The 25987-nt window shown below is 45.1% G+C and overlaps 1 protein-coding gene across 6 annotated transcripts in view; it reads right to left on the bottom strand.

Moving 5' to 3' along the window:
• Positions 1-25732, bottom strand: part of STAT3 (signal transducer and activator of transcription 3) — a 74701-nt gene extending 48969 nt beyond the window's left edge. For 2 of the 6 annotated variants that reach the window (XM_019027690.4, XM_019027688.4), the window contains exon 1: positions 25347-25577. Coding sequence is in view for 3 of the 6 variants with exons in the window: in XM_019027687.4 (XP_018883232.2) it covers positions 25347-25627 (281 nt within the window). In the remaining 3 variants the exon portion in view is untranslated. Of the gene's footprint in view, positions 1-25346 lie in introns of all 6 variants that reach the window. The other 4 variants (XM_019027687.4, XM_019027686.4, XM_019027689.4 and 1 more) reach the window with 4 other exon arrangements.
• Positions 25733-25987: the final 255 nt, after the last annotated feature.

The following is a 25987-nucleotide window of genomic DNA, read 5'->3' as shown; positions in this document are numbered from 1 at the left end:
TCCATTAACTTGGACTCATAACCATTATGTTGGACTGAAAGCCCCATGAAGACAAGAAGAGTCTTGGCTTTTGCTCACTAGCATGTCCTACCCTGAACCCTGGCATCCAGCATAGTGTCTGGCTCATAATAGGTGCTGAAAAAATAGATACTGAATGAATGAACCACTGGAGTGAATTACAACTAAACTGTGTAGCCAGGTTCTCCCAAGTGAGGACACTGCGCCCAATTAGAAAATATTCTGAGGAATAGGCCAACTCTTCCAGTTTTGCTGTTTGAAAAATTCAAGAATGATCAAGAATCACTGATTCAAGAATAATCCTTCAGTGACTCTTCAATAAGAGTAAAATCACAGCACTCCCCAGCTCAAAAACACACACTAACATCTCATTGTCCACTGCAAAATCTTTACCCTTATCTCAAGCTCTGTAACTACTCAGCCAACTTTAGCCCCTTCCAGTTCCTCTCTCCAGCCTACAGATGACTTTCATTTTTTGAGACAGGGTCTTGCTCTGTTACCCAGGCTGGAGTGCAATAATACGATCACAGCTCACTGCAGCCTCAACCTCCTGGGCTCAAGCAACCCTCCCACCTCAGCCTCCTGAGTAACTGGGATTTACAGGCACATGCCACCATGTCTGGATAATTTTCTTTTTTCTTTTTTTTTTTTTTTTTTTGGTAGAGACTCAGTCTCACCATGTTGCCCAGGATGGTCTCGAACTCCTGGGTTCAAGTTGTCCTCCTACCTCGGCCTCCCAAAGTGCTGGGATTATAGGCATGAGCCATGGCACCCAGCCTCCAGGTGACTTTCATAAGTGTTGTCTTCCTTCAAGTCAACTTATCTCCTCCTTGCCCCCCACCCACAGACTTTGTTCCTTTTTCATATTTGTTCTTGCCTAAAATGCTTTTTTCTCTGGGTGGCATTATCCGTCCCTTTCTTGTGTCTGTCAGACAGGCTCTCCCTAACCCCACCCCTAGTCCAATGACTGCTTTCACTCTGAATCCCCACGGTACATATATAAGCATCTGAGGCTCTTTCCTATTGGCTTTGATTCTACCTCCTTCACTTGAGGAGCAGCTCTCTGCTGGCAACCACGTACCATCCTGATTTAGAACTTCCCACAGGCTAACTTAAGACACCAAATAAACACTTGCACACACACATAACCACCACCTCCCATTACAGAAGTACACCTCCCCTACTGAACAGATGATGGCCACGATACTGAAAAGCATGGTATCAACATGACAACTGCATCCTGAAAGATCAGCCTATAGGTTTGGTTATCTTGAATTTCGAGTTTGGAGAGAAGCAAAGTATTTTTCTAATAAACTGTGAATGCTGAGGAATTCACCTTCATAGGAGTCAGAAACAGGCTGCCAAACTTTTCAAAAGAAAAACAGTGGTAGGTTGAGCAAGCACATTGTCATGTCAGATTTTCCAGGCTCGAGGGCCACTGAAGGGAGAAGAGCGAGTAGCTGGAAAAAACCTGTGGGTACTGTTATCTTTGGCCAAAGCTCAAATAAAAGAATCACAAAAACATCCACTGATCTAAAATGCTATGTAAGTCATTAATATTCATCTAAGAGAGGCAACTGAAATAAAGCAGATAAAGAGAACTTAAGCCATTCTCTTACCTCAGCCTCCCAAGTAGCTGGGATTACAGGTGCCCGCCACCACACCTGGCTAATTTTTGTATTTTTCATAGAGATGGAGTTTCACCGTTTTGGCCAGGTTGGTCTCAAACTCCTGACCTCAAGTGATCTGCCTGCCTTGGCCTCCCAAAGTGTTGGGGTTACAGGCGTGAGCCACTGAGCCTGGCCAAGAATTTAAGTTTCTGAGTCTCAAAGTCATAAACCTATAATATGGCTCAATGCTTACCTCAGTGCTTACTGGAGAGAAGGAAGATTCTTTTCTCAAATTTATTCAGGTCACTTTCCCTATACGAAATACTAAGGTAGTCCTGGTCACTTACATGGAACAATATACCTGGGGCTGACGATGCTTGGATATATAGAAGTCCTTCAGTCAAAGGAACTATGAACTTTTGAGGCAGAACCTCAAATTCAGAAGGCATTTGTGGTGGTTGGATAACATGGCCCTAAATTCTCTCATTATGCCCCACTGTCTGAGAGGAGGGGGTCTTTGTTCCCTTCCTTTGAATCTAGCTAAGTCCATAACTGCTCCAACCAATAGAGTATGCTGAAAGCGGCGAGATGTCATTTCCACCTGATTTCATTGGAAGGCTCATTCTCCAGAACCAGCCACATTCTGTGAGAAACCCAAGGCAGAAGGGGAGGCCACAAGTAGGCACGTGGTCTACAGTCTCAGCTGAAATCAGCCTTTGAATCATCGCAGCCCAGACATCAGATACAGGAGTAAAGAAAATTCCAGATGATTATTGCCCCCAGCCGCTTGAGTTTTCTCAGTGAGACCTCAGACATCGCAGAGCAAAGACAAGCCATCCCTGCTGTTATCTAAATTCCTGCCGGCATCTTTGAACATAGTCAAATGATTGCTGCTTTAGGCCACTAAGTCTGAGCTGGTTTATTGCATTCAGCGACTAGAACAACATTTTTACTAACACAGTGATTGAATGTAGACTTAATAATGAAAGAGTCCAACTTCCATAAGAAAAAAACTCGTAATTTTAAAGGAAAAGGCTTTGCTGTTAAAGTTTTTTTTGTTTTTTTTTTGAGACGGAATCTTGCTCTGTTGCCCAGGCTGGAGTGCAGTGGCGTGATCTCGGCTCACTGCAACCTCCACCTCCCGGGTTGAAGTGATTCTCCTGCCTCCACCTCCCAAGTAGCTGGGACTACAGGTGCCCGGTACAACGCCTGGCTAATTTTTGTATTTTCAGTAGAGACAGGGTTTCACCATATTGGCCAGGCTGGTCTCAAACTCCTGACCTTTTGATCTGCCCGCCCCAGCCTCCCAAAGTGCTGGGATTACAGGCATGAGCCACCGCGCCCGGCCTGTTAAAGCTATTTTAATAGTAAACTTATTTTCTCTATGCACTCCTTTCTAAATTATTCAGCCCCACTTTCTTTCAAAACAACGTTTATACACTGACAATTCTCAAATTTATGTCTCTAGCCCCATCCGCTAATATGAACATCAGACACCTATAGCCAACTGCCTCTTCAATATCTCCATCTGGATGTCTAAAATGCATGTCAAACTTAAGGTATCCAAAGCCAACCCCTTCATTAAAAACCTTTCCCAGCCGGCTTCTCCTCCAGTCTCCCCCATTCTAGCAAGTGACAACTCCATTCCTGCACATGCTTAGGCTAAAAACCTTGAAATGAGCCTTAACTTCAACTCCAGTCTCTCTCTCTCTTCCTCCCCCTCCTCCTGCCACACCTAATCCATTAACAAATCCTGTTGGCTCGATCTTCAAAATGTATCTGGAAGTGACCGGGCACAATGGCTCAGGCCTATAATCCCAGCACTTTAGGAGGCTGAGGCGGGTGGATCACTTGAGCTCAGGAGTTTGAGACCAGCCTAGGCAACATGGCAAAACCCTGTCTCTACGAAATATACAAAAATTAGCCGGATATAGTGGCGCAAGCCTGTGATCCCAGCTACTTGGGAGGCTGAGGTGGGGGTATCACTTGAGCCCAGGAGGCGGAGGCTGTAGTAAGCTGAGATTGCATCACTGCACTCCAGCCTGGGAGACAGAGTAAGATCCTGTCTCAAAAAAAAAAAAAAAAAAAAAAAAAGGAAGATGAGCCCTTCTCACAACCTCCCACTGATGCAGCCTTAATCCAGGCCACCAGCATCTCTTACCTTGACAGCTGGACTAGGCTAACTGGCCTGGATGCTTTCATCCTTGTCCCTCTACCTTCTATTCTCCACATTACAGATCCTTTCAAAATAAGAGTCCTGGCTGGCACGGTGGCTCAAACCTGTCATCCCAGCACTTTGGGAGGCCAAGGCGGGCAGATAAATTAAGGTCAGGGGTTCGAGACCAGCCTGGCCAACAAGGTGAAATCCCGTTTCAACTAAAAATACAAAAATTAGCCAGGTGTAGTGGCAGGCGCCTGTAATCTCAGCTACTCGGGAGGCTGAGGCAGGAGAAGTTGCTTGAACAGGGGAGGCGGAGGTTGCAGTGAGCTGAGATCACGCCACTGCACTCCAGCCTGGGTGATACAGCGAGACTCCGTCTCAAAAAACATAAAAATAAAAATAAATAAAAAATAAAAATAAAAACAGAAATTCGCCGGCATGGTGGCCCAAGCCTGTAATCCTAGCTACTCGGGAGGCTGAGGCAGGAGCATAGCTTGAACCCAGGAAGTAGATGTTGCAATGAGCTGAGATTGCACCACTGCACTTCAGCCTCGGCAACAGAGCAAGATTTTGTCTCCAAAAAAAAAAAAACCAGAGTCAGATCATTTCATTCCCCTGCTCAAAACCCACTCAGGAAAAAATCCAAAGTCCTACCACGGCCCACCGGTCAATCCATTTTGCCCCAGATGTCTCTCTTTGCCTCCTTCCCTACAACTCTCCCCTTGCTCACAGCTGTCCCCTCTCTGCTCCTGGAACACACCTTGCCCATTTCTGCCCTAGGACTCTTCTCTCCACCTGATAGGCTCTTTCCCTAGATATCTCCATGGCTTGCTCCCTCACTTCGTTCAGGTCACTGCACAATGTCCCTTGACACCCCTCTATCTAAAACAGCAACATCTCCCCTGCTGAATTCTCCTTTACAGTACTCATCACCCTCCACTGTTCATATATTTCTTTTTTCATGTATCTCCTTCCAATATGATCAACTAGGAACTTAGGCCCCATAAGAACAAAGACATTCTTCAGTTCACTGCTATTTCCCCAGCAACTACAGAATGCTCAAATATTTGAATAAATGAATGAAAATTAAGTAAGTTTTTCAAAAATCTGTAAACACACTTTTAGCATAGAGAAAACTGAAGTACCACAGGAGGTTAATTCACTTCATATAACAGCATAAACTGCCCTTCCTTAAGTAGGAGACAATAGGTACAATAACGCATGCAAATGTTAAGTGGTAAAGCAAACATACAAAGTTTCCCAATAGAAGAGTTTAAATTAAAATCTAAACTTCCAGCCAGGAGCAGTAGTGGACGTCTAGTCCCAGCTACTCAGGAGGCTGAAGCAGGAAGATCACTTGAGCCCAGGAATTCAAGGCCAGCCTGGGTATCATAGGAAGACCTCATCTCTAAAAACATAAAAATAAAAATCTAAGCCTCAAAAGAAAAAAAATAAATAAACAAAGGGCATTTCCTATAAAGTTAAACTGTTACAGAATTGTTTTTCTTAAACTGCAATAATGAGACTTTAGCACTCTCTTGTCCTCTAAAAGACATTATTTCATGACATGTGCCCATTGGCAGTATTTGAGAATCTAAGAAAGTAGATCACACTAAATATTGATATGCAGACACTAAAATCGTACAACCACTTGGATGACTAGGTTTGAGATATTCCCAAAGTGACAGGTTTTTGTTTTGTTTTGTTTTGTTTTTTGAGACAAGGTCTCGCCCTGTCGCCCAGGCTGGAATGCAGTGGTGCAATCTCAGCTCACTGCAACCTCTGCCTCCTGAGTTCAAGCAATTCTCCTGCCTCAGCCTCCCTGGTAGCTGGGACTGCAGGCATGCACCACCACACCTGGCTAATTTTTGAATTTTTAGTAGAGACAGGGTTTCTCCACGTTAGCCAAGCTGGTCTTGAATTCCTGGCCTCAAGTGCTCTGCCTGCCTCAGCCTCCCAATGCAACCAGCCTTTTTTTTTTTTTAACTTTTATTTTAGGTTTGGGGTTACACGTGCAAGTTTGTTATATAGGTAAACTCATGTCAGAGGGGTTTGTTGTACAGCTTATTTTGATAAAATATTAAGTATTAAGCCCAATACCCAATAGTTATCTTTTCTGTTCCTCTCCCTCCTCCCACTCTCCACCCTCAAGTAAACCCCAGTATCTGTGGTTTCCTTCTTTGTGTTCACAAGTCCTTATCATTTAGCTCCCACTTATAAGTGAGAACATGTGGTCTTCGGTTTTCTGTTCCTGCATTACTTTGCTAAGGATAATAGCCTCCAGCTCCATCCATGTTCCTGCAAAAACATGATCTCAGCTGAGCACGGTGGCTCACACCAGTAATCCCAGCACTTTGGGAGGCCGAGGTGGGAGGATCACAAGGTCAGGAGTTCAAGAACAGCCTGCCCAACACGGTGAAACCCCATCTCTACTAGAAATACAAAAATTAGCCAGGCATGGTGGAGGGCACCTGTAATCCCAGCTACTTGGGAGGCTGAGGCAGAGAATTGCTTGAACCTGGGAGGCGGAGGTTGCAGTGAGCTGAAATCGTGCCACCTGCATTCCAGCCTGGGCAATAGAGCAAGACTCCATCTCAAAAACAAACAAACAAACAAACAAAAACATGATCTCGTTGTTTTTTGTGGCTGCATAGTATTCCACAGTGTATGTAACACATTTTCTTTATCCAATTTGTCACTGATGGGCATTTAGGTTGATTCCATGTCTTTGCTATTGTGAATAGTGCTGCAAGTAAATCTCTTTAAATAGCAAATCTACTACTGCCTGCTTTTCAATGCTTTACCCTCAAGAAACTTGGGCTACAACTCAATAACAAAAAGCAGCATTTTTGTTGTTGTTGTTTTTAATTCAGTTTCTTTTTTTTGCTTTGTTTTGTTTCTAAGAGACAGGGTCTCACTCTGTGGCCCAGGCTGGAGTGCAGTGGCAGGATCATAGCTCACTATAACCTCGAACTATCAAACTCCTGGGCCTAAGTGATCCTCCCACCTCAGCCTCCTGAGTAGCTAGGACTACAGGTACATGCTGCCAAACCCAGCTAATTAAAAAAAATTTTTTTTTTGGTGATGAGGTCTATGTTGCCCAGGCTGGTCTCAAATTCCTGGACTCAAGCGATCCTCCTGCCTCAGCCTCCCAAAACATTGGGATTATACAGATGTAAGTCACTGCACTTTGGCCATGTGTTGGTTTTTTGTTGTTGTTTTTTGAGACGGAGTCTTGCTCTGTCGCCCAGACTAGAGTGCGGTGGTGAGATCTCGGCTCACTGTAACCTCCACCTCCTGGTTCAAGCGATTCTCCTGCCTCGCCTCCTGAGTAGCTGGGATTACAGGCACCCACCACCATGCCCAGCTAACTTTAGTATTTTTAGTAGAGATGGGGTTTTGCCATGTTCACCTGGCCTCAAGTGATCCGCCCACCTTGGCCTCCCAAAGTGCTAGGATTATAGGCATGAGCCACCACACCCGGCCTTTTTTTTTTTTTTTGAGACACAGTCTTGCTCTGTCATCCAGGCTAGAGTACAGTGGCATGATCTCGGCTCACTGCAACCTCCACCTCCCAGGTTCAAGCGATTCTCCTGCCTCAGCCTCCTGAGTAGCTGGGATTACAGGCGCCTGCCACCACACCTGGCTAATTTTTGTATTTTTAGCAGAGACGGGGTTTCACCATATTGGCCAGGCTGGTCTCGAATTCCTGACCTCGGGTGATCTGCCCATCTCGGGTGATCTGCCCGCCTCGGCCTCCCAAAGTGCTGGGATTACGGGCGTGAGCCACCGCGCCCAGCCATCTTCTCATTTCTTTGGTGAGATTATGTTTGGTTTTTGCTTCTGAAGATTTTCCTGTTTTTCTTTTTTTGTTTTTTTTTTTTAAGAGACAGAATCCTGCTCTGTCACCCAGGCTGGAGTGCAGTGGCGCGATCTCAGCTCGCTGCAACCTCCGCCTCCCAAGTTCAAGCATGCACCACCTACAGGTGTGCACCACAACACCCAGCTAATTTTTTTTTTTTTTTTTTTTTTTTTTAGTAGAGGTGGGGTTTCACTACGTATTGGCCAGGCTGGTCTGGAACTCCTGACCTCAGGTGATCCACCCACCTTGGCCTCCCAAAGTTCTGGGATTACAGGCGTGAGCCACCACACTGGGCCTCCCTGTTAAGCCCAGTTTATCCAGTATTTCTAGGTGTCTTGTATAAAAGAGTTTTCAGGGCATTTAGCCTAACATAAAGCAGAAACAAAAGTCAGGATGAGTCAAGTAACAGTATTTGAGAAAACTTCAGAGGTAGAACCAACAGGATTTGCTGATGCTTTGAATGAAAGCAGAGATAAGACAGAACAGGGAATTTAAGGATGATTCCTAGATTTCTGGCTTGCACAAAGGAGTAGATGGTGGTCTACCACTTATTTAGATGGGGAAGTCAGAAAGGGAGAGAGGCACAAACTTGCAGAGAGAAAAGTTTAAGAGTTATATTTTGGGCAAGTAGACAGGAGACAACTACAAGTTACTTGAGGGAAGATGTCAAGTCTGCAGCAGGATGCAGGAGCTGGGAGCCCAGAGCGACTGGGTGGAGGGCCATACTTGCTAGTCATCACAGCGGCTAACACGTCTTCACAGTAAAAGCCAAAACAGGCGGGGCACGGTGGCTCACACCTGTAATCTCAGCACTTTGGGAGGCTGAGGCGGGCGGATCACCTAAGAACGGGGAGTTCAAGACCAGCCTGACCAACATGGAGAAACCTCGTCTCTAATTAAAAAAAAAAAAAAAATTAGCCAGGCGTAGTGGCAGGCGCCTATAATCCCAGCTACTCAGGAGGCTGTGGCAGGAGAATCGCTTGAACTCAGGAGGCGGAGGTTGCAGTGAGCCGAGATTGTGCCACTGCACTCCAGCCTGGTCAACAGGAGCAAAACTCTGTCTCAAAAAAAAAAAAAAAAAAAAATTGAGGCCAGGCGCGGTGGCTCATGCCTGTAATCCTAACACTTTGGGAAGCTGAGGCAGGTGGATTACCTGAGCTCAGGAGTTCAAGACCAGCCTGGGTAACACAGTGAAACCCTATCTCTACTAAAATACAAAAAAATTAGCAGAACATGGTGGCATGCGCCTGTAATCCCAGCTACTTGGGAGGCTGAGGCAGGAGAATCACTTGAACCTGGGAGGCGGAGGCTGCAGTGAGCCGAGATTGCGCCATTGCACTCCAGCCAGGGCAACAAGAATGAAACTGTGAAACTCCGTCTCCAAAAAAAACCAATTTTAATAGGTATACCATTATACACCCATTAAAATGGCTAAAATCCAAAACGCTGACACCACTAAATGCTGGTGAAGATGTGGAGTAACAGGAACTCTCACTCACTGCTGATGGGAATGTAAAATGGTACAGTCACTTTGAATATAGTTTGATAGCTTCTTACAAAACTGAACATACTCTTACCATATGATCTAGCAATTGCACTCCTTGATATTTATCCAGAGGAGGTGAAAAGTCCTGCACTGGAATGTTTATAGCAGCTTTATTCATAACTGCTCAAACTTGGAAGCAACCAAGATGTCTATCCTTCAGGTGAATGTTTGATAAACAACATGTGGTATATCCATACAATAGAGTATTACTCACCAATGAAAAGAAACAACCTATCAAGCCACAAAAAAACATGAAGAAACCTGAAATGCGTATCATTTACTGAAAGAAGCCAATCTGAAAAGGCTACACACTGTATGTCCAACTATATGACATTCTGGAAAAGACAAAACTATGGAGATATTATAAAAGATCAGTGGTTGCCAGTGGTTCAGCAGAGGAATGAGTAGGTGGAGCACAGGGGGTTTCTAGGGCAGTGAAACTATTTTATATAATCGTGTACTGGCAAATATACATCATCACACATTTGTCAAAATCCATAGAATGCTCAACAGAGTGAAATGTAATATAAACTATGGACTTCAGGCTGGACAGAGTGGCTCACACCTGTAATTCCAACATTTTGGGAGACTGAGGCAGGAGGATTGCTTGAGCCCAGGAGTTTCAGGCTATAGCAAGCTATGATGATGCCACTGCATCCTGGCCTGGACAACACAGTGAGACCCTACCTCTAAAAAATAATAATAATAAAATAAAAATAGAAATAAACTCAGGAATTTGGTTAATAATAATGTATCGAGTTGGTTCATTAGTTGTAAGGGACGTACTATACTAATGCAAGATGTTAATAATAGAAGTTGTGGGAGAAAGTAAGGGGTATATGGAAACTCTCTGTACTTTCCACATAATTTTTCTGTAAAACTAACACTGCTTTAAAAAATAAAGTCTAGACTGGCCGCGGTGGCTCACGCCTGTAATCCCAGCACTTTGGGAGGCCAAGGCAGGCAGATCACGAGGTCAAGAGATCGAGACATCCTGGCTAACATAGTGAAACCCTGTCTCTATCAAACATACAAAAAATTAGCCAGGCGTGGTGGCAGACAACTGTAATCTCAGCTACTTGGGAGGCTGAGGCAGGGGAATCACTTGAACCTGGGAGGCGGAGGTTGCAGTGAGCCGAGATCATGCCATTGCACTCCAGCCTGGGAAAAAAGAGCGAAACTCCATCTCAAAAAAAAGAAAAGAAAAGAAAGAAAACACGTATCTACTAAAATTACAAAAACTAGCCGGGTATGGCGGCAGGCACCTGTAATCCTAGCTACTTAGGAGGCTGAGGCAGGAGAATCACTTGATCCCGGGAGGTGGAGTTTGCAGTGAGCCAAGATCACACCACTGCACTCAGCCTGGGTGACAGAGCGAGACTCTGCCTCAAAAATAAAATAAAATAAAAATAATAAAGTCTATTAATTTTTAAAATATATTAATTGAGCCGGGCGCGGTGGCTCACGCTTGTAATCCCAGCACTTTGGGAGGCTGAGGCGGGTGGATCACGAGGTCAGGAGATCGAGACCATCCTAACACGGTGAAACCCTGTCTCTACTAAAAATACAAAAAATTAGCCGGGCATCGTGGCGGGCACCTGTAGTCCCAGCTACTCAGGAGGCTGAGGCAGGAGAATGGTGTGAACCTGGGAGGCGGAGCTTGCAGTGAGCCGAGATCGCGCCACTGCACTCCAGCCTGGGCAACACAGCGAGACTCCGTCTCAAAAAAAAAAAAAAAAAAAATTAATTAATTGAGCTTTATGGTTAAGTTTTTAAAAAGATAAATCTGACCCATAAAGTTTAAATAATAGTCAAGATGGAAGATGAGTGATCTCCCCAAGGAGACAAGCTTTTCTATGAAAATCTTATCAAAATGTATAATGTACTTAGAAAACTAAGTGACCTCATTACACATCATAGTTTTGCATGATGTAACCACTCTTCAGAGAATATCTCATTTTGTCCATTAGCTCCCACACAAGAGAAGGTTAAGGAAATTCCACTACTCATGAAATTATAATCCTACAATGTAAGTGAAGTGGTGGCCGTGCCTAGGAAAGAAAGAGAATACACGCTTAGAGAGAATCTAGAAAGAAACACTATCCAGTTTGTGTTGGGGATAGCCCATGATCTAAATTCTAAAAAGCACACCCATATAGAACCTAGTCTGGGCTGGGTGCGGTGGCTCATGCCTGTAATCCCAGCACTTTGGGAGACTGAGGCAGGTGGATCGCCTGAGGTCAGGAGTTCGAAACCAGTCTGACCAACACAGTGAAACCCCGTCTCTACTAAAAATACAAAAAAATTAGCCAGGCGTGGTGGTTCATGCCTGTAATCCCAGCTACTCGGGAGCCTGAGGCAGGAGAATCGCTTGAACCTGGGAGGCAGAGGTTGCAGTGAGCTGAGATCGTGCCATTGCACTCCAGCCTGGGCAATAAGAGTGAAACTCCATCTCAAAAAAAAAAAAAAAAAGAACCCAGTCTGAAGCATGAATTCACATTGCGTTTTCCAGTCAATCACTCAGCCAAAGAGAACCTGAGGTGGCCAAGATAATGTAACAGCCCTATCAAGTAGGTGTTATTCCCATTTACAGATAAGGACAGAAATGTTAAGTGACTACACATGGATGCAAACTTGGAATCTTCAAACTCCCAGGCTAGTAGCCAAATTACCTGTTTTTAAATCTCATCTCTGCTATCTGATCTCTCCAAGCAAATTTCCCTTTGAATTTGTTATGCAAACAATTAACGAGAATAAAGGAAAATGAGAGCTTTATATACGTTACATGTAATAACTGGAAGTTAACTTTATTAAGACATCTGAAATAAGTCAACACTTTTAAAACTTAAAGGCTATTCTTTACCAGAATCGTCTGTAGAAATTAACCCGAGCAGTCAGAAAGTACCTTAAAACAAAACCAACATTAATCTAGTAATGTCATGACTTCACAAAATATCCTTAATATTCAGGTACGTGCATACCAAGAAGAGTAAACAGAATAAAAAGAAATCTCCAAAGCATTTTCCCTCATTCACTACATGTCTACTCTTCCACTTACCTTTATCTCTAAAACAAAAACATTTTCTAAACCCTGTGGACATGACTTCACTAATCCAAGGAAGACTTTATATTCTATGGGCCTTGTAAAGCCACATTTCTCAAACTAAGGACCAAGGACCATCTGAATCAGAATATCTGCTATGCCTGTGAGGATGACCCCAGATAAACTAAAACAGACTCTCTTGGGCAGATCCATAGATTCTTTCTTCTTTTTAAGCAAATAACCCAGGGATTCTTATGTTAAAACCTTTAGACCAACCTTTCTCAAACTCTTTGGTCTCATGGCCCCTTTATATATTATTTTTTAAGTTTAAAAGAAATAATAAGCAAGCCGGGTCAGGTGGCTCAAACCTGTAATCCCAGTACTTTGGGAGGCTGAGGCAGGCAGATCTCCTGAGGTTGGGAGTTCGAGACCAGCCTGACCAACGTGGAGAAACCCCCATCTCTAATAAAAATACAAAACTAGACAGGTGTGGTGGCACATGCCTGTAATCCCAGCTACTCGGGAGGCTTAGGCAAGAGAATCACTTGAATTCGGGAGGCGGAGGTTGTGGTGAGCCGAGATCACGCCATTGCACTCCAGCCCGGGCAACAAGAGCGAAACTCCATCTCAAAAAAAAAAAAAAGAAAGAAAGAAAGAAAGAAAGAAAAGAAATAATAGAGCCGGGCACAATGGCTCACACCTGTAATCCCAGCACTTTGGGAGGCCAAGGTGGGCATATCATGAGGTCAGGAGTTCAAGATCAGCCTGGCCAACATGGTAAAACCCTGTCTCTACTGAAAATGCAAAAATTAGCCAGGTGTGGTGGCTAGCCCCTGTAATCCCAGCTACTCGGGAGGCTGAGGCAGGAGAATTGCTGGAACCTGGGAGGTGGAGGTTGTAGTGAGCCGAGATCATGCCACTGCACTCCAGCCTGGGTGACAGAGTGAGACTCTTGTCTCAAAAAAAAAAGAGAAAGAATGACTGATAAACCAATTGGGATACTGGCAGATATTTTCTCAAAAATGAAAGAAGGGAAGCTGTCTGTTCAGGGAAAGCAACTGACAATATTTGTTGCCAATGATAAAATTTGAGCTTTAGAGTAAAAATCAGAATTTGAGAAAGTTTGTATCCACCACTGTGAGTCTGACAGTTGTCTAATATTAATGATTATTAATGAAACCCCATCTCTACTAAAATTACAAAAAATAGCTGTGCATGGTGGCACACGCCTGTAGTCCCAGCTACTCAGGAGGCTGAGGCAGGAGAATCACTTGAACCCGGGAGGCGGAGGTTGCAGTGAGCAGAGATCACGCCATTGCACTCCAGCCTGGCAACAGAGCAAGACTCCATCTCAAAAAAAAAAAAAAAAAACCGGCCAGGTGCGGTGGCTCACACCTGTAATTCCAGCACTTTGGGAGGCCAAGGCAGGCAGATCACAAGGTCAGGAGATAGAGACCATCCTGGCTAACATGGTGAAACCCCGACTCTACTAAAAATACAAAAAATTAGCCGGGCGTTGTGACGGGCGCCTGTAGTCCCAGCTACTTGGGAGGCTGAGGCAGGAGAATGGCATGAACCCGGGAGGCTGAGCTTACAGTGGGCCCAGATCGCACCACTGCACTCCAGCCTGGGCAACAGAATGAGACTCTGTCTCAAAAAAAAAAAAAATTGGGGGTTTATGGGTTTGTTGGGGGTACAATTCCTGCCTGTCCAAGTGACAGACTCATTTAATTATCCCCAAGTTAATGTTTAAGTGCAATGGGGTAAAACATGCACTCTGTTAACTAAAAAGCCACATTTCCAAATAGTATACATATTATGATTAAAACATTAAAAATATAGTGTACAGATTTATTCATATAAGCCCAAAAACAAATGTCAGAATATTCATTGCAACAATGTTTCTGTCTTTGGAACCTGACTCAAAATAAGGTTCCTCCTGTTGGCTTCTTCCTGAGACACAGCCAACGCTAATTTGCCGCCCAGGCAAATCATCTATGCCTATCATTAGGAAATCAAATTTATGATATGCATAGCCTAGAATACTACTCTGTAGTTTTTTTGGTTTTGTTTTTGTTTTTTGAGACAGAATCTTGCTCTGTCGCCCAGGCTGGAGTCCAGTGGTGTGATCTCAGGATACAAGTGATTCTCCCACCACAGCCTCCCGAGTAGCTGGGATTACAGGCACACACTACCATGCCTGGCTAATTTTACTATGTAGATTTTTTAAACATGAGGTATATACACATGTATTTGCATTGAGTATTCTCTAAGATAAAGTGACAAAAAGCAAAATATAGAGTTTGGTGTATTTGCTGCTATATATGGAAGGAACAACACCCAGAGAATAACATGTTTGCATGCATACATATGAAGTAACTCAGGAGAGATAAATAGTAGGTAAATAGCTGTCCCTGGGAAAGAGTCCCAAGGATAAGGTGCCGACTAACTTTCCACTTACTACATATCTTGTGTACTGATTCATTTCAAAATTTACTCTAAAATATTGGTATTACAATAAAGAAAACTGGAGTCTAGAACTGAATGACAAAACTGATACATTCTTACTACAAATCTGTGGTTAAGATTAGCATTAATCTTTCCTAGGCAAAGGGGAAAAAGTTTAACCCAAAGACTGTATGGATCTTCTCTACCCTACATCTCCAATCTCATTCCCATTACTCAGAAAATATTCTCACTGGGTATAGAGGTATGAACTCCCATTGGAAAACTTAGGGTAAACGTCCGTGGAATCTATGGGGCACTGCTGACCCAGGACACCTGGGATATTTCTGCAGAAACAGGATTTTTTTTTTTTGAGATGGAGTCTTGCTCCATAGCCCAGGCTGGAGTGCAATGGCGCAATCTCGGCTCACTGCAATCTCCACCTCCCAGGTTCAAGCGATTCTCCTGCCTCAGCCTCCTGAGTAGCTGGGATTACAGGCGTGAGCCACCGCACCCAGCCAGATTATTCTTAATCAATTGATTATTTCTGGCTCCAGAATGCTTCAATTACTCCACCTGCCCCTATGTATAAGTGTTACCACCCTAATTATGCTTGTTTTTGTTTTTTTGGTTGTTTGAGACGGAGTCTCTGTTGCCCAGGCTGGAGTGCAGTAACACGATCTCGACTCACTGCAACCTCTGCCTCCCAGGTTCAAGCGATTCTCTTGCTTTAGCCTCCAGAGTAGCTGGGATTACAGGCACGCGTCACCACGCCCAGCTAGTTTTTTGTATTTTCAGTAGAAACAGGATTTCACCAAGTCGGCAAGGCTGGTCTTGAACTCCTGACCTCAAGCAATCCACACGCCTTGGTCTCCCAAAGTGCTGGGATTACAGGCGTGAGCCATCGCTCCTGGCCTCCTAATTATGTTTCATTTTGGTTAATGTTTCAATAAATGTGCTTTCCCTAAACATACTGATGAAAAGAGGCCCAAATGCAAAACTGATTTGTCGAGAAAGTCAGTCTGAGATGAAATATTTATTATGTCTAAACCACAAGTAGAAAAAAATTCAAAGGCCGACTATTTTAATGCTAACTCAATGCAATATTGCACTTTGTTTGGTTTACGGGAGAGATAATTACACAGCTAACATTTGGGTTTTCAAGATTACATTGTGGGGAGAGAAGGGGAAAACAAGAAAAGTCTAATGCTTTTAGATTCTGTCAGAAAAAGCGTTTGCTAAAAATCAAAACAAAATGAACATGAGAAAAAATGTGAAAAAACATGCATTTTAGGAAGCTTTCACCGAAGCAGGTGCTCAAGTTCAGACTCAAATCTTCCAACTCTTGTAATAAGAATGAGAGGTCAGAATACCACAAACTAATCAAATCAATCAAACAAAGCGGGAAACAGGTGGCTGACACCAGACTGGGCAGGGTTTTCCTAAATTGGGCTTACCTTCACTAATCCAAATCAGTTTTCAGAAATGGCTTCTACAAAAACTACCCAAACATCCCCCTAATAATTTGCACTCCTCCTCCACAATAGGGAAGCCAAGCCGTTTATTTCCCAGAAGGTTTACTTTCTCTTTCAAGCTCTGCTGGCTTCTTCCTGCCCCGCATATGGCCAGGAAAAAAGAAAAGCACTGCCTTTTCTTTCCTGCCTTCTTTAAAACTGGGGAGATGGGGTGAGAGAACCTGTTTCATGGACAAGCTGGGTGGTTCTTAACTACAACACTGTTCTGAATACAGATTAGTTTGCAAAGGAGAGTTACAGGACAGGAAAATAAAGGTCTACCCCTCCAACTAACTCATACACATGTACATTTGCATGTACGCGCACACACACAGATGTGAGGGCACATTTAATTCAGCTGAGTAATGTGCAGCAATCAGCTCCCAGCTTCATACCTGGCCACTGGGATGCCTCCTCACTCCCACCTTCTTTACCTGACTCAAAATAAGGTTCCTCCTGTTGGCTTCTTCCTGAGACACAACCAACTCTAATCATTCCTCTTCCCCTCAAACCTTCAACACTGCCTGCACTTTCTGGGTCGGGAGCAATTCCTTGGGTGGTAATCCATTTTTAATGTGTTAAATATTACTTAAAATAAGTGAGAGGTAATCATGGACTGTGGGCAATGCAGAGATTTATCAGAAGGGCATTTGTGTAAACAGGAATTTACAGTTTGCCTTACCTATTCCTTTTATATGACAGCCTCAATTTCCTCTAACAGAATATAAGTCCCCCATCCCTATTCATTTAGTTTTTTTCCCATTAGGTTAGAACTGCTAATTATTCTTTCTCTCCTTTGGGTCATTAGTGGCTGCCATGAATCATAATCTGCCTGACTTTGCAATATCTAACAGATATTACCATTTTAGTTTAGTTTTTGATATGACAGTTTTTTGTTTTTGAGACGGAGTCTTGCTCTGTCTCCCAGGCTGGAGTGCAGCGGCGCAATCTCAGCTCACTGCAACCCCCACCTCCTGGGTTCAAAAGCAATTCTCCTGCCTCAGCCTCCAGGGTAGCTGGGACTACAGGCACCCGCCACCGCAACAGGCTAAATTTTATATTTTTAGTAGAGACGGGGTCTCACTATGTTGGGCAGGCTGGTCTTGAACTCCTGACCCGCCTCGGCCTCCCAAAGTGCTGGAATTACAGGCGTGAGCCACCATGCCCGACCTCCTAATTATGTTTTATTCCACCTGCCCCTATGTATAAGCGTTACCACCCTAATTATGCTTTTTGTTTTTCATTTTTTTTGAGACAGAGTCTCACTCTGTCACCCAGGCTGTAGTGCAGTGGCACGATCTCGGTTCACTGCAACCTCCGCCTCCTGGGTTCAAGCGATTATCCTGCCTCAGCCTCCCCCGAGTAGCTGGGATTACAGGTGCCCACCACCACAACTGGCTAATTTTTATATTTTTAGTAGAGACAGGGGGGGTCTCACTCTGTTGGGCAGGCTGGTCTTGAACTCCTGACCTCAGGTGATCCACCCGCCTTGGCCTCCCAAAATGCTGGGATTACAGGCGTGAGCCACCGCACCGGGCCTGATATTATAGTTTTTAATAAGAGTAATTCAGCCTAGGCAACATGACGAGATCCTGACTCAAAAAAATTAAAAAATTAGCTGAGGGTGGTAGCACACACCTGTAGCCCCAGCTACCCCGAAGGCTGAGGCAGGAGGATCACTTGAGCCTAGGAGGTCAAGGCTGTCATGAGCTGTGATCTCACCGCTGCACTCCAGCCTAGATGACAGAGTGAGAACCTGTCTCAAAAAATAAATAGTAATAATAGTAATTATTAGCACTTGAATGTTACCTGTCTGCCCGGCACTATGCAAAGTACTTGATATGCATCATCTTGCTTCATCCTCTCAACTACTCTACAAGTGGACCTCGTTTCCACAATTGTGGACAGAGAAACTGAAAACCAGAGAAGTGAAAGCAACAGGCCCAAGGTCTAAGAGAAGGCAGAACTGGGATTAAAGCCCAAGAGGTCTGACCTGATAGTCCACTCTTTTAACTGCTATAGTAACTTTGGACCATGAAACCCTCAAACATACCAACCAAGTGTTTCAAAACTACAATAGCAATCACCTTAGGAATACTCAAAATATAAGTTCTTTGGCTGACGCAGTTAAAAATTCAAAGGTCAGGTAAAATTTCAGTGATGAGCAAGGTCATTTATTCTTATGGCTGGGGGTAGCAGGAAGGAAAGCCGGATCGTCCAAGCATTATTTTCTTGTAGGGGCAGATTTACCTTCCTTATTATTCTTTTGCTAGGCTGTTAAAAGGAATTTGGAAGGCCAGGCGTGCTGGCTCACACCTGTAATCCCAGTACTTTGGGAGGCCGAGGCAGGCGGATCACAAGGTGAGGAGATTGAGACCATCCTGGCTAATACGGTGAAACCCTGTCTCTACTAAAAATATAAAAAAAAAAACATTAGCCGGGCGTGGTGGCGGGCGCCTGTAGTTCCAGCTACTCGGGAGGCTGAGGCAGGAGAGTGGCGTGAACCTGGGAGGCGGAGCTTGCAATGAGCCGAGATCGCGCCACTGCACTCCAGCCTGGGCGACAGAGCGAGACTCCATCTCAAAAAAAAAAAAAAAAAGGAATTTGGAATAAATATGTCCAAGATAACCTGGTACAACAGAAAGGGCTGCAAAAAATCTGGAGAATAAAACCAAGTCAATTAACAGGATACATGTAAAACACACATTTTATATTCCTACAAGTCTTTTTTTTTGTATAATAGCATGTTATTACTTTTCTAAAAAGGACAAAATAACTTATTTTAATGACATTTAAACCCAATTATTAACAGAAAAGGGATAAGAACTGTGGTTCCTTGGCCTCCTTTCCCCTTGGTTTAGTTCTCCTAAATTAAGAACTTCTACTTATAGCTCCCTGAACACACAAGGCTGTTTTAAGCCTCTGCACCCTCATGTTCCTTCAGCCTTGAATGCAACTGTTTGTAACGCAACTTCGTGGAAAGAATTCCTATTCATCCTACAAAACCCTATTCAGGTGCTCCCATCTGATAAAGCCCCTCAATAATGATGACTTTCTCTCACTCCTGAAGAGAATTAATCTCTTTTCTTGGATATTTAGTAAGAACTTAGATTTACAGAGCTCTTACTATGTGCCAGGCACTATGCTAAGCATTTTATCCACATTATCTTATTGAATCGTCAACAGTACCTACAAGATAAGTACTGTTATCATCTTCTTTTACAGATAAGAAAACAGAGGCTCAGATTCTGACTAGGAAGTGGCAGATCCAGGATTCAGTCCCAGATCTGTTTGACTTCAGAGCCTGAGTCTTGAACCACTCACTGCCCTGTCGCCTCCCCTGTCCTACTTCCATACTGGCATAGCACACACCTTGGTCCCTACAACATCTCCAGTTTCATGAAAACGGACAATATTTCATTATTCTTGGATCCTGCCTGACGCAATACCTGGCTCTCAATATGTTTGCTGATCTGAATTAAAGAGTTGCGGTAATCCTTTTTTTTTTCTTTTTTTTTTTTTGAGATGGAGTCCCACTCTGTTGCGCAGGCTGGAGTGCAGTGGCACGATCTCAGCTCACTGCAAGCTCCGCCTCCTGGATTCATGCCATTCTCCTGCCTCAGCCTCCTGAATAGCTGGGACTACAGGCGTCTGCCACCACGCCCGGCTAATTTTTTGTATTTTTAGTAGAGGCGGGGTTTCACCATGTTAGCCAGGATGGTCTCGACCTCCTGACCTCGTGATCCGCCCACAGCCTCCCAAAGTGCTGGAATTACAGGCATGAGCCACCACACCCGGCTGGGTAAGAGTTGCAGTAATCCTAACATGACAAATGAGAACTGACCATAACAGAAATTCATTCTTCCATATGTTATTCCCAGGCCTCATAACCTCTCCTTCCTCTGAAGACATGTAGCATCCAGTGTAGCACTGTCAGAATGTCTCACTCTGTCCCCCAGTCTGGAGTGCAGTGGCAGGATCTTGGCTCACTGCAGCCTCCACCTCCCAGGTTCAAGCAATTCTCCTGGCTCAGCCTCCAGAGTAGCTGGAACTACAGGCATGTGCCACCACACCTGGCTAATTTTTGTATTTTTAGTAGAGACGGGGTTTTACCATGTTGGCCAGGCTGGTCTCAAACTCCTGACCTCAAGTGATCCGCTCACCTCTGCCTCACAAAGCGCTGGGATTACAGGCATCAGCCACCATGCCCAGCCTGTTTTTGCCTTTTTTTTTTTTTTAAAGAAACAAAGTGGTCTCACTGTGTTGCCCAGGCTGGTCTCGAACTCCTGGGCTCAAGCAATCCTCTTGCCTCGGCCTTCCAAAGTGCTGGGATTATAGGCATGAGCCACTGCTCCTGGCCCGATATGCTACTCCTTTTAAAAACTGGAGGCATCTCAAACAATTTACCACCAAAGGACCATGTGGCCATACTGACTAAAGTGCACTACACTTTACGCTTACATCTTGTAAGCCAAGGTTAGTCTAACAAAGAGTATATAACCACCATATTAATTCTTTACACCATAATCAATAAGGGCTGGGCCAGCCCAGCAATGTCATCCTCCTGGATCTCACTGAGGCTGCTCCAGAACACCAGAAGTTCTTCAAGATTCGGGGATGTCCCTCAAGTACTCTTTCAGTGGTTTTTATAAATGACTCAAAAGTTATGGTGAAATTTTTAAGTGCGAAAGACATAAAATATGAGTGGTGGTTTGTATCCAATCAAAAATCCTCAAAAAACACTTCTGCACTTAAGCACACTATGCTTTTTTCACCCAAAGTACCAAATCAAATTAGTCAGGATACCTACCTTTGTACAATGTCAGACTCCAGTTAATAACTCCCCTAGGGCAGAGGGCATATGCACTGATTTACTTTGTACAAATTAACCAGCATCAGGCAATCAGGCCTGTGCCTAACACATAGTAAGCACTCTATGATTAAACATCAGTGTGCTTCGGCTCCAAAGTTTTATTTATTTATTTATTTATTTATTTATTTTTTTGAGACGGAGTCTCGCTCTGTCGCCCAGGCTGGAGTGCAGTGGTGCGATGTCGGCTCACTGCAAGCTCCGCCTCCCGGGTTCACGCTATTCTCCTGCCTCAGCCTCCCGACTAGCTGGGACTACAGACGCCCGCCACAACGCCCGGCTACTTTTTTTGAATTTTAGTAGAGATGGGGTTTCACCGTGTTAGCCAGGATGGTCTCGATCTCCTGGCCTCGTGATCCGCGCGCCTGGGCCTCCCAAAGTGCTGGGATTACAGGCGTGAGCCACCGCGCCCGGCCGCCCCCAAAGTTTTAAAAGCTTCCCCTACAAAAGAACAGAACTGAAATTCCTTGGTCCTGTATTCAATGTCTTTTGTAAGTAATGACTTCTCCCCTACTTACCCTCCTAGTCTACCGGGCTACCAGGAATTTTTTTTTTTTTGGAGACAGGGTCTCACTCTGTCACCCAGGCTGGAGTGCGGTGGTGGGATCACGGCTCACTGCAGCCTTAACCCCCGGGGCTTGGGTGATCCTCCCACCTTAGTCTCACCAGTAGCTGGGACTACAGGCCCACGCCACCAGGCCTGGCTAATTTTTTTTATTTTTAGGGGAGAGGGAGTTTCACCATGTTGCCCAAGCTGGTCTCAAACTCCTGGGCTCAAGCAATCCTCCTGCCTCAGCCTCCCAAAGTGCTGGGATTACAGGCATAAGCCACCGCAAATTCTTTACACCTATCAAATTCCACCCATTATTTGGGACCCAGTTGAAATCCCTCTTTGGCAAAAAGACTTTCTAGACAACTCCAGGCCTCATAACCTCTCCTTTCTCTGAAGATCTGTAGCATTCAGCGTAGCACTGTCCAATAGAACGTTCTATGATAACAGAAATGTTCTACATCTGTACTGTATGTTCTTTTATGTAGAACAGCTACCTTGTTAGCACAAATGTAAAGTCTCACCATCTCTTTGATGACAACATGTTACATTGGATGGTTAAAACATTTATCAGCTCCCCCAGTAGACTGCAATTTCTGTGAACAAGATACAACTTATTCTTCATAGCAACTCTGACAAAGTTGCAAAAGGTATATATATATGTTGGCCAGGCAAGGTGGTTCACGCCTGTAATCCCAGCACTTTGGGAGGCTGAGGTGGGCAGATCTCTTGAGGTCAGGAGTTTGAGACCAGCCTGGTCAATATAGTGAAACCCTATCTCTACTAAAAAGACAAAAATCAGCCGGGCGTAGTGGCGGGCACCTGTAATCCCAGCTACTCAGGAGGCTGAGGTGCGAGAATCACTTGAACCCGGGAGGAGGAGGTTGCAGTGAGCCAAGATCGTGCCACTGCACTCCAGCCTGGGTGATAGAGTGCAACTCCAACTCAAAAAAAAAAAAAAAAAAAGTATATATTTGTTGATTTGCACATCATCTAAGAAAACCATAAGCTAAAAAGGTTTGGACTCAGGTGTCTGGAAAGATGGTCACCACCTCTACCCCACCTCATATCTGAATGTCAAGAGACACGTAGAGGCAGGGAAGTTAAAGCAACTTTCTAGAGACAGAAATGACCACTGATCAAGCCACAATGCACTCTGGTTTAAATGACATTTAGGTCATGACTGTCCTTAATCTAAAACAAACCTAGATTAGTATTTCTTTTCATTAGTAAATAGCTAAATTCTGATGGTAAATTATGCTGACCAAAAACAGTTCCTCACTTCCCAAGTTAGACATAGCAATTAGATAGAAAAATAATCTAAGCAAGCTCCATTTGTATTTCTTTTTTCACCTGTTTATTGAATATTTACCTCCCATGAAGTCTTTCAGCCTATTGGTGGTATTTTACTGTTCAGATATATGTTAGAATTTCACTGATACTTACTGGGCGCGGTGGCTCACACCTGTAATCCCAGCACTTTGGGAGATAGAGGTGGGCAGATCACAAGGTCAGGAGTTCAAGACCAGCCTGGCCAATATGGTAAAACCCCGGTCTCTACTAAAAATACAAAAATTAGCTGGGCGTGGTGGCGCACGCCTGTAGTCCCAGCTACCTGGGAGGCTGAGGCAGGAGAATCGCTTGAACCCAGGAGGCAGAGGTTGCAGTGAGCCAAGATTGCGCCACTGTACTCTAGCCTGGGCAACAGAGCGAGACTCCGACTCAAAAAAAAAAAAAAAAAGAATTTCACTGATACTTTTCACAAAATATACAGAAGGAGGCACAAATTCCACCACTATGGCACTCTGCTGCCTTGGCCAAGTGTCTTGATCCTTTGGCCTCAATTTTCTTATCTACGATATTAGGGTAATTGTTATGCGAACTACCCACCTCACAAGTCCTTTGTGGGTTAATTCATAACCGTGCTGTGGGTATTTCTTTTTCTTTCCTTTCTTCCTCCTTTCCTTTCTTTCTTTCTTAAAGATGGGTTCTCATTATGGTGCTTAGACTAGACTCTAGACCCAATTCCTGGCCTCTCACCATGTTGCCCAGACCAGACTCAACTCCTGGACTCAAGGAATCCTCCCACCTCAGCCTTCAATTAGCTGGGATCAGAGGTGTGCACCACCATGCTTGGCACTGTGGATATTTCTAAGTGATTATTCTTCCCAAATGAACTACATAAAAAACAAAAGATTCATGAATTTACTAATGGTTCTTTGTGATGGATGTGCTAATATAGACTAAAATCAAGGCTCCAACCTCTAAAACATTTTTTTTTTAATTCCAGACTTGTTTCCCCATCCCACTGTGCAAACTGAACAAAAACTGGGCTAGCACTCCTGTCTGGAACATGTAATAAGGAAATAAATGTGCTGACTCAGAGAACACAGACATATTTAATATAAAATAAAATAGAAAACTGGCTGAACCAAGTCATAACACAATCTAAATCCACATATAAAAGATTGAGATGATTTTCTGCTTTGCTTTATTCAAGCCCAATGCTTTATCAGCACAGCCAGCCAAAAATTTACAACCCATACACAGACTATGTAAACCTTTAGTTGCACATACAGTAAGACCAGCAGGTACACACTATACACATTTTTAATAAAAAAAAAATGACTAACCACTGATTTTGTCACCACACTTAACAACGACCTGATATGGCACAGAGTGATGTGTACCAAACATGGAAATACCAACTTGGGCGACGGTTTGAATCTTGTTAACTTCAGTGCAACCACACCCCCCAAATGCAGGTAAAGTTTGCACACATGGTTTTTTCAAGGCCAGCCTGTCTTTGTTTCCCTCTCCTCTGCATTTACCCAAGATCTTGGCTCTGAGACAGAAAACTCCCACTCTCGATTGGTTCATTCCGTCCTATGCAATTAAGCAACACCACAATCCAGTAAATGCAATGGCTCAATTATTTATCTTCTGGCCGACTTTACCAGGTATTTGGAAAAGGGCAATGTCAAGAGGTTTATTTCTCTCTCTAGAGCTGGCTTGACGGGTTGATGGGGATTTTATTTTGTCTTTTTTTCTCTTTTTTACAAGGCGGGGACGTGGGGGGAGCATAATTTTAACCTAGAAAAAGATGGGAGGGAATTTAGAAAGAGTACGGGTCTGTCAATTTCCCTACAGGAAACTTGATTCTTATGCAATAAAGCCTACCCACGACCAGCCAGCCCGTAAGGCTGCAGGGGACAGACACACCTATTCCTGCCTCCAAAAGGGCACAGCTGGCTCCTGAAGGAGCGGGAACAGGGCAAGCGGAGGAAGTGGCTCAGCGGGAGCCGCCGGCCGGGCGGGGAGGAGGCGCTTTCCGACCCCCCACTCGCGCCGGTGATCCCCGTCGGCGTGACAGTCGCTCCGGTGGCCGGAACGTCCCCAGGGCCCCAGGGAGCAGGAAATCGGGGGACTGTCCCTCACTCCTGCCGCCGCAACCGAGTGCGCCCTCGCCCCACGGTGCCCCCTCGAGCGCGTTCTCACTGTTTCTCCGAAGAACGAAACTTCCCTCCAGCGCCCCAAGTCCCTTCCGAGGCCCGCTCCTGTCATCCCGAAGAGTCTTCCCTCAGGGCGACCCTCCGCGTCTCTTCATCTCTCCCCGCCCCACTGCAGCGTCCATCACAACATCCCCAAGGTCCCAGAGGCCCCCTGCCGCTGCGGAGCCCCCGGGTCCCCAGGCCTCCCCGACGGCCCCACCCTGCACCCCCTTCACCTGTTTCTCCGGCAGAGGCCGAGGGGCCGGGGCTGCGCGTGCGCCGGGGACGGGCGGCGAGGCTCCCTCAGGCCGAAGGGCCTCTCCGAGCCGAGGGGGAGAGACAGTGCCAAGCCGGGGTGCCTGTCCAGGATCCGGTTGGGGCTTGTTCCCTCGGCTGCGACGTCGGAACCCCCGGCTCCCCCTCCCAGTCTGCGCCGCCGCAGCTCCGGAAACCGCTGAATTACAGCCCCTTCAGCCAATCCTCGCCCAACCCCAGCCTGGCCGAGGCACGCCGTCATGCATAATTCATGAAAGGCCAGCTCGTTCGGCCACCCAGAGGTCCCAGTGCGTGTGCGGTACAGCCGAAGCCCCGCCCACTGACCAATGAGGAGAGCAGCTAGGAGAAAGGGCGGAGCCAAGAGGAGACTGATACGCCCCTGTGCTGGCTGTTCCGACAGTTCGGTGCTCCTCCCTCCGCCATAGCGAGGGAAGAGCCGAGGACTTGGGCACAGAAGCCCGGGGGGAGGGAGGGAAGATGACCGGAATGTCCTGCTGAAAACTCAGCTGAGTTCCTGGCAGTGCGTGACGTCAAGGCACTTTAAATGCCCCTGATACAGTTCCCTCCTGCCCGCTCTCCCTTTTCCCGGCCCTTGGCACCA

This window comes from Gorilla gorilla, chromosome 4 (genome assembly GCF_029281585.2).
Source record: "Gorilla gorilla gorilla isolate KB3781 chromosome 4, NHGRI_mGorGor1-v2.1_pri, whole genome shotgun sequence".
NCBI lineage: Eukaryota > Metazoa > Chordata > Mammalia > Primates > Hominidae > Gorilla > Gorilla gorilla.
The sequence above is the reverse complement of the archived record's forward strand: the minus strand, read 5'-3'. Positions and strand labels throughout refer to the sequence as shown.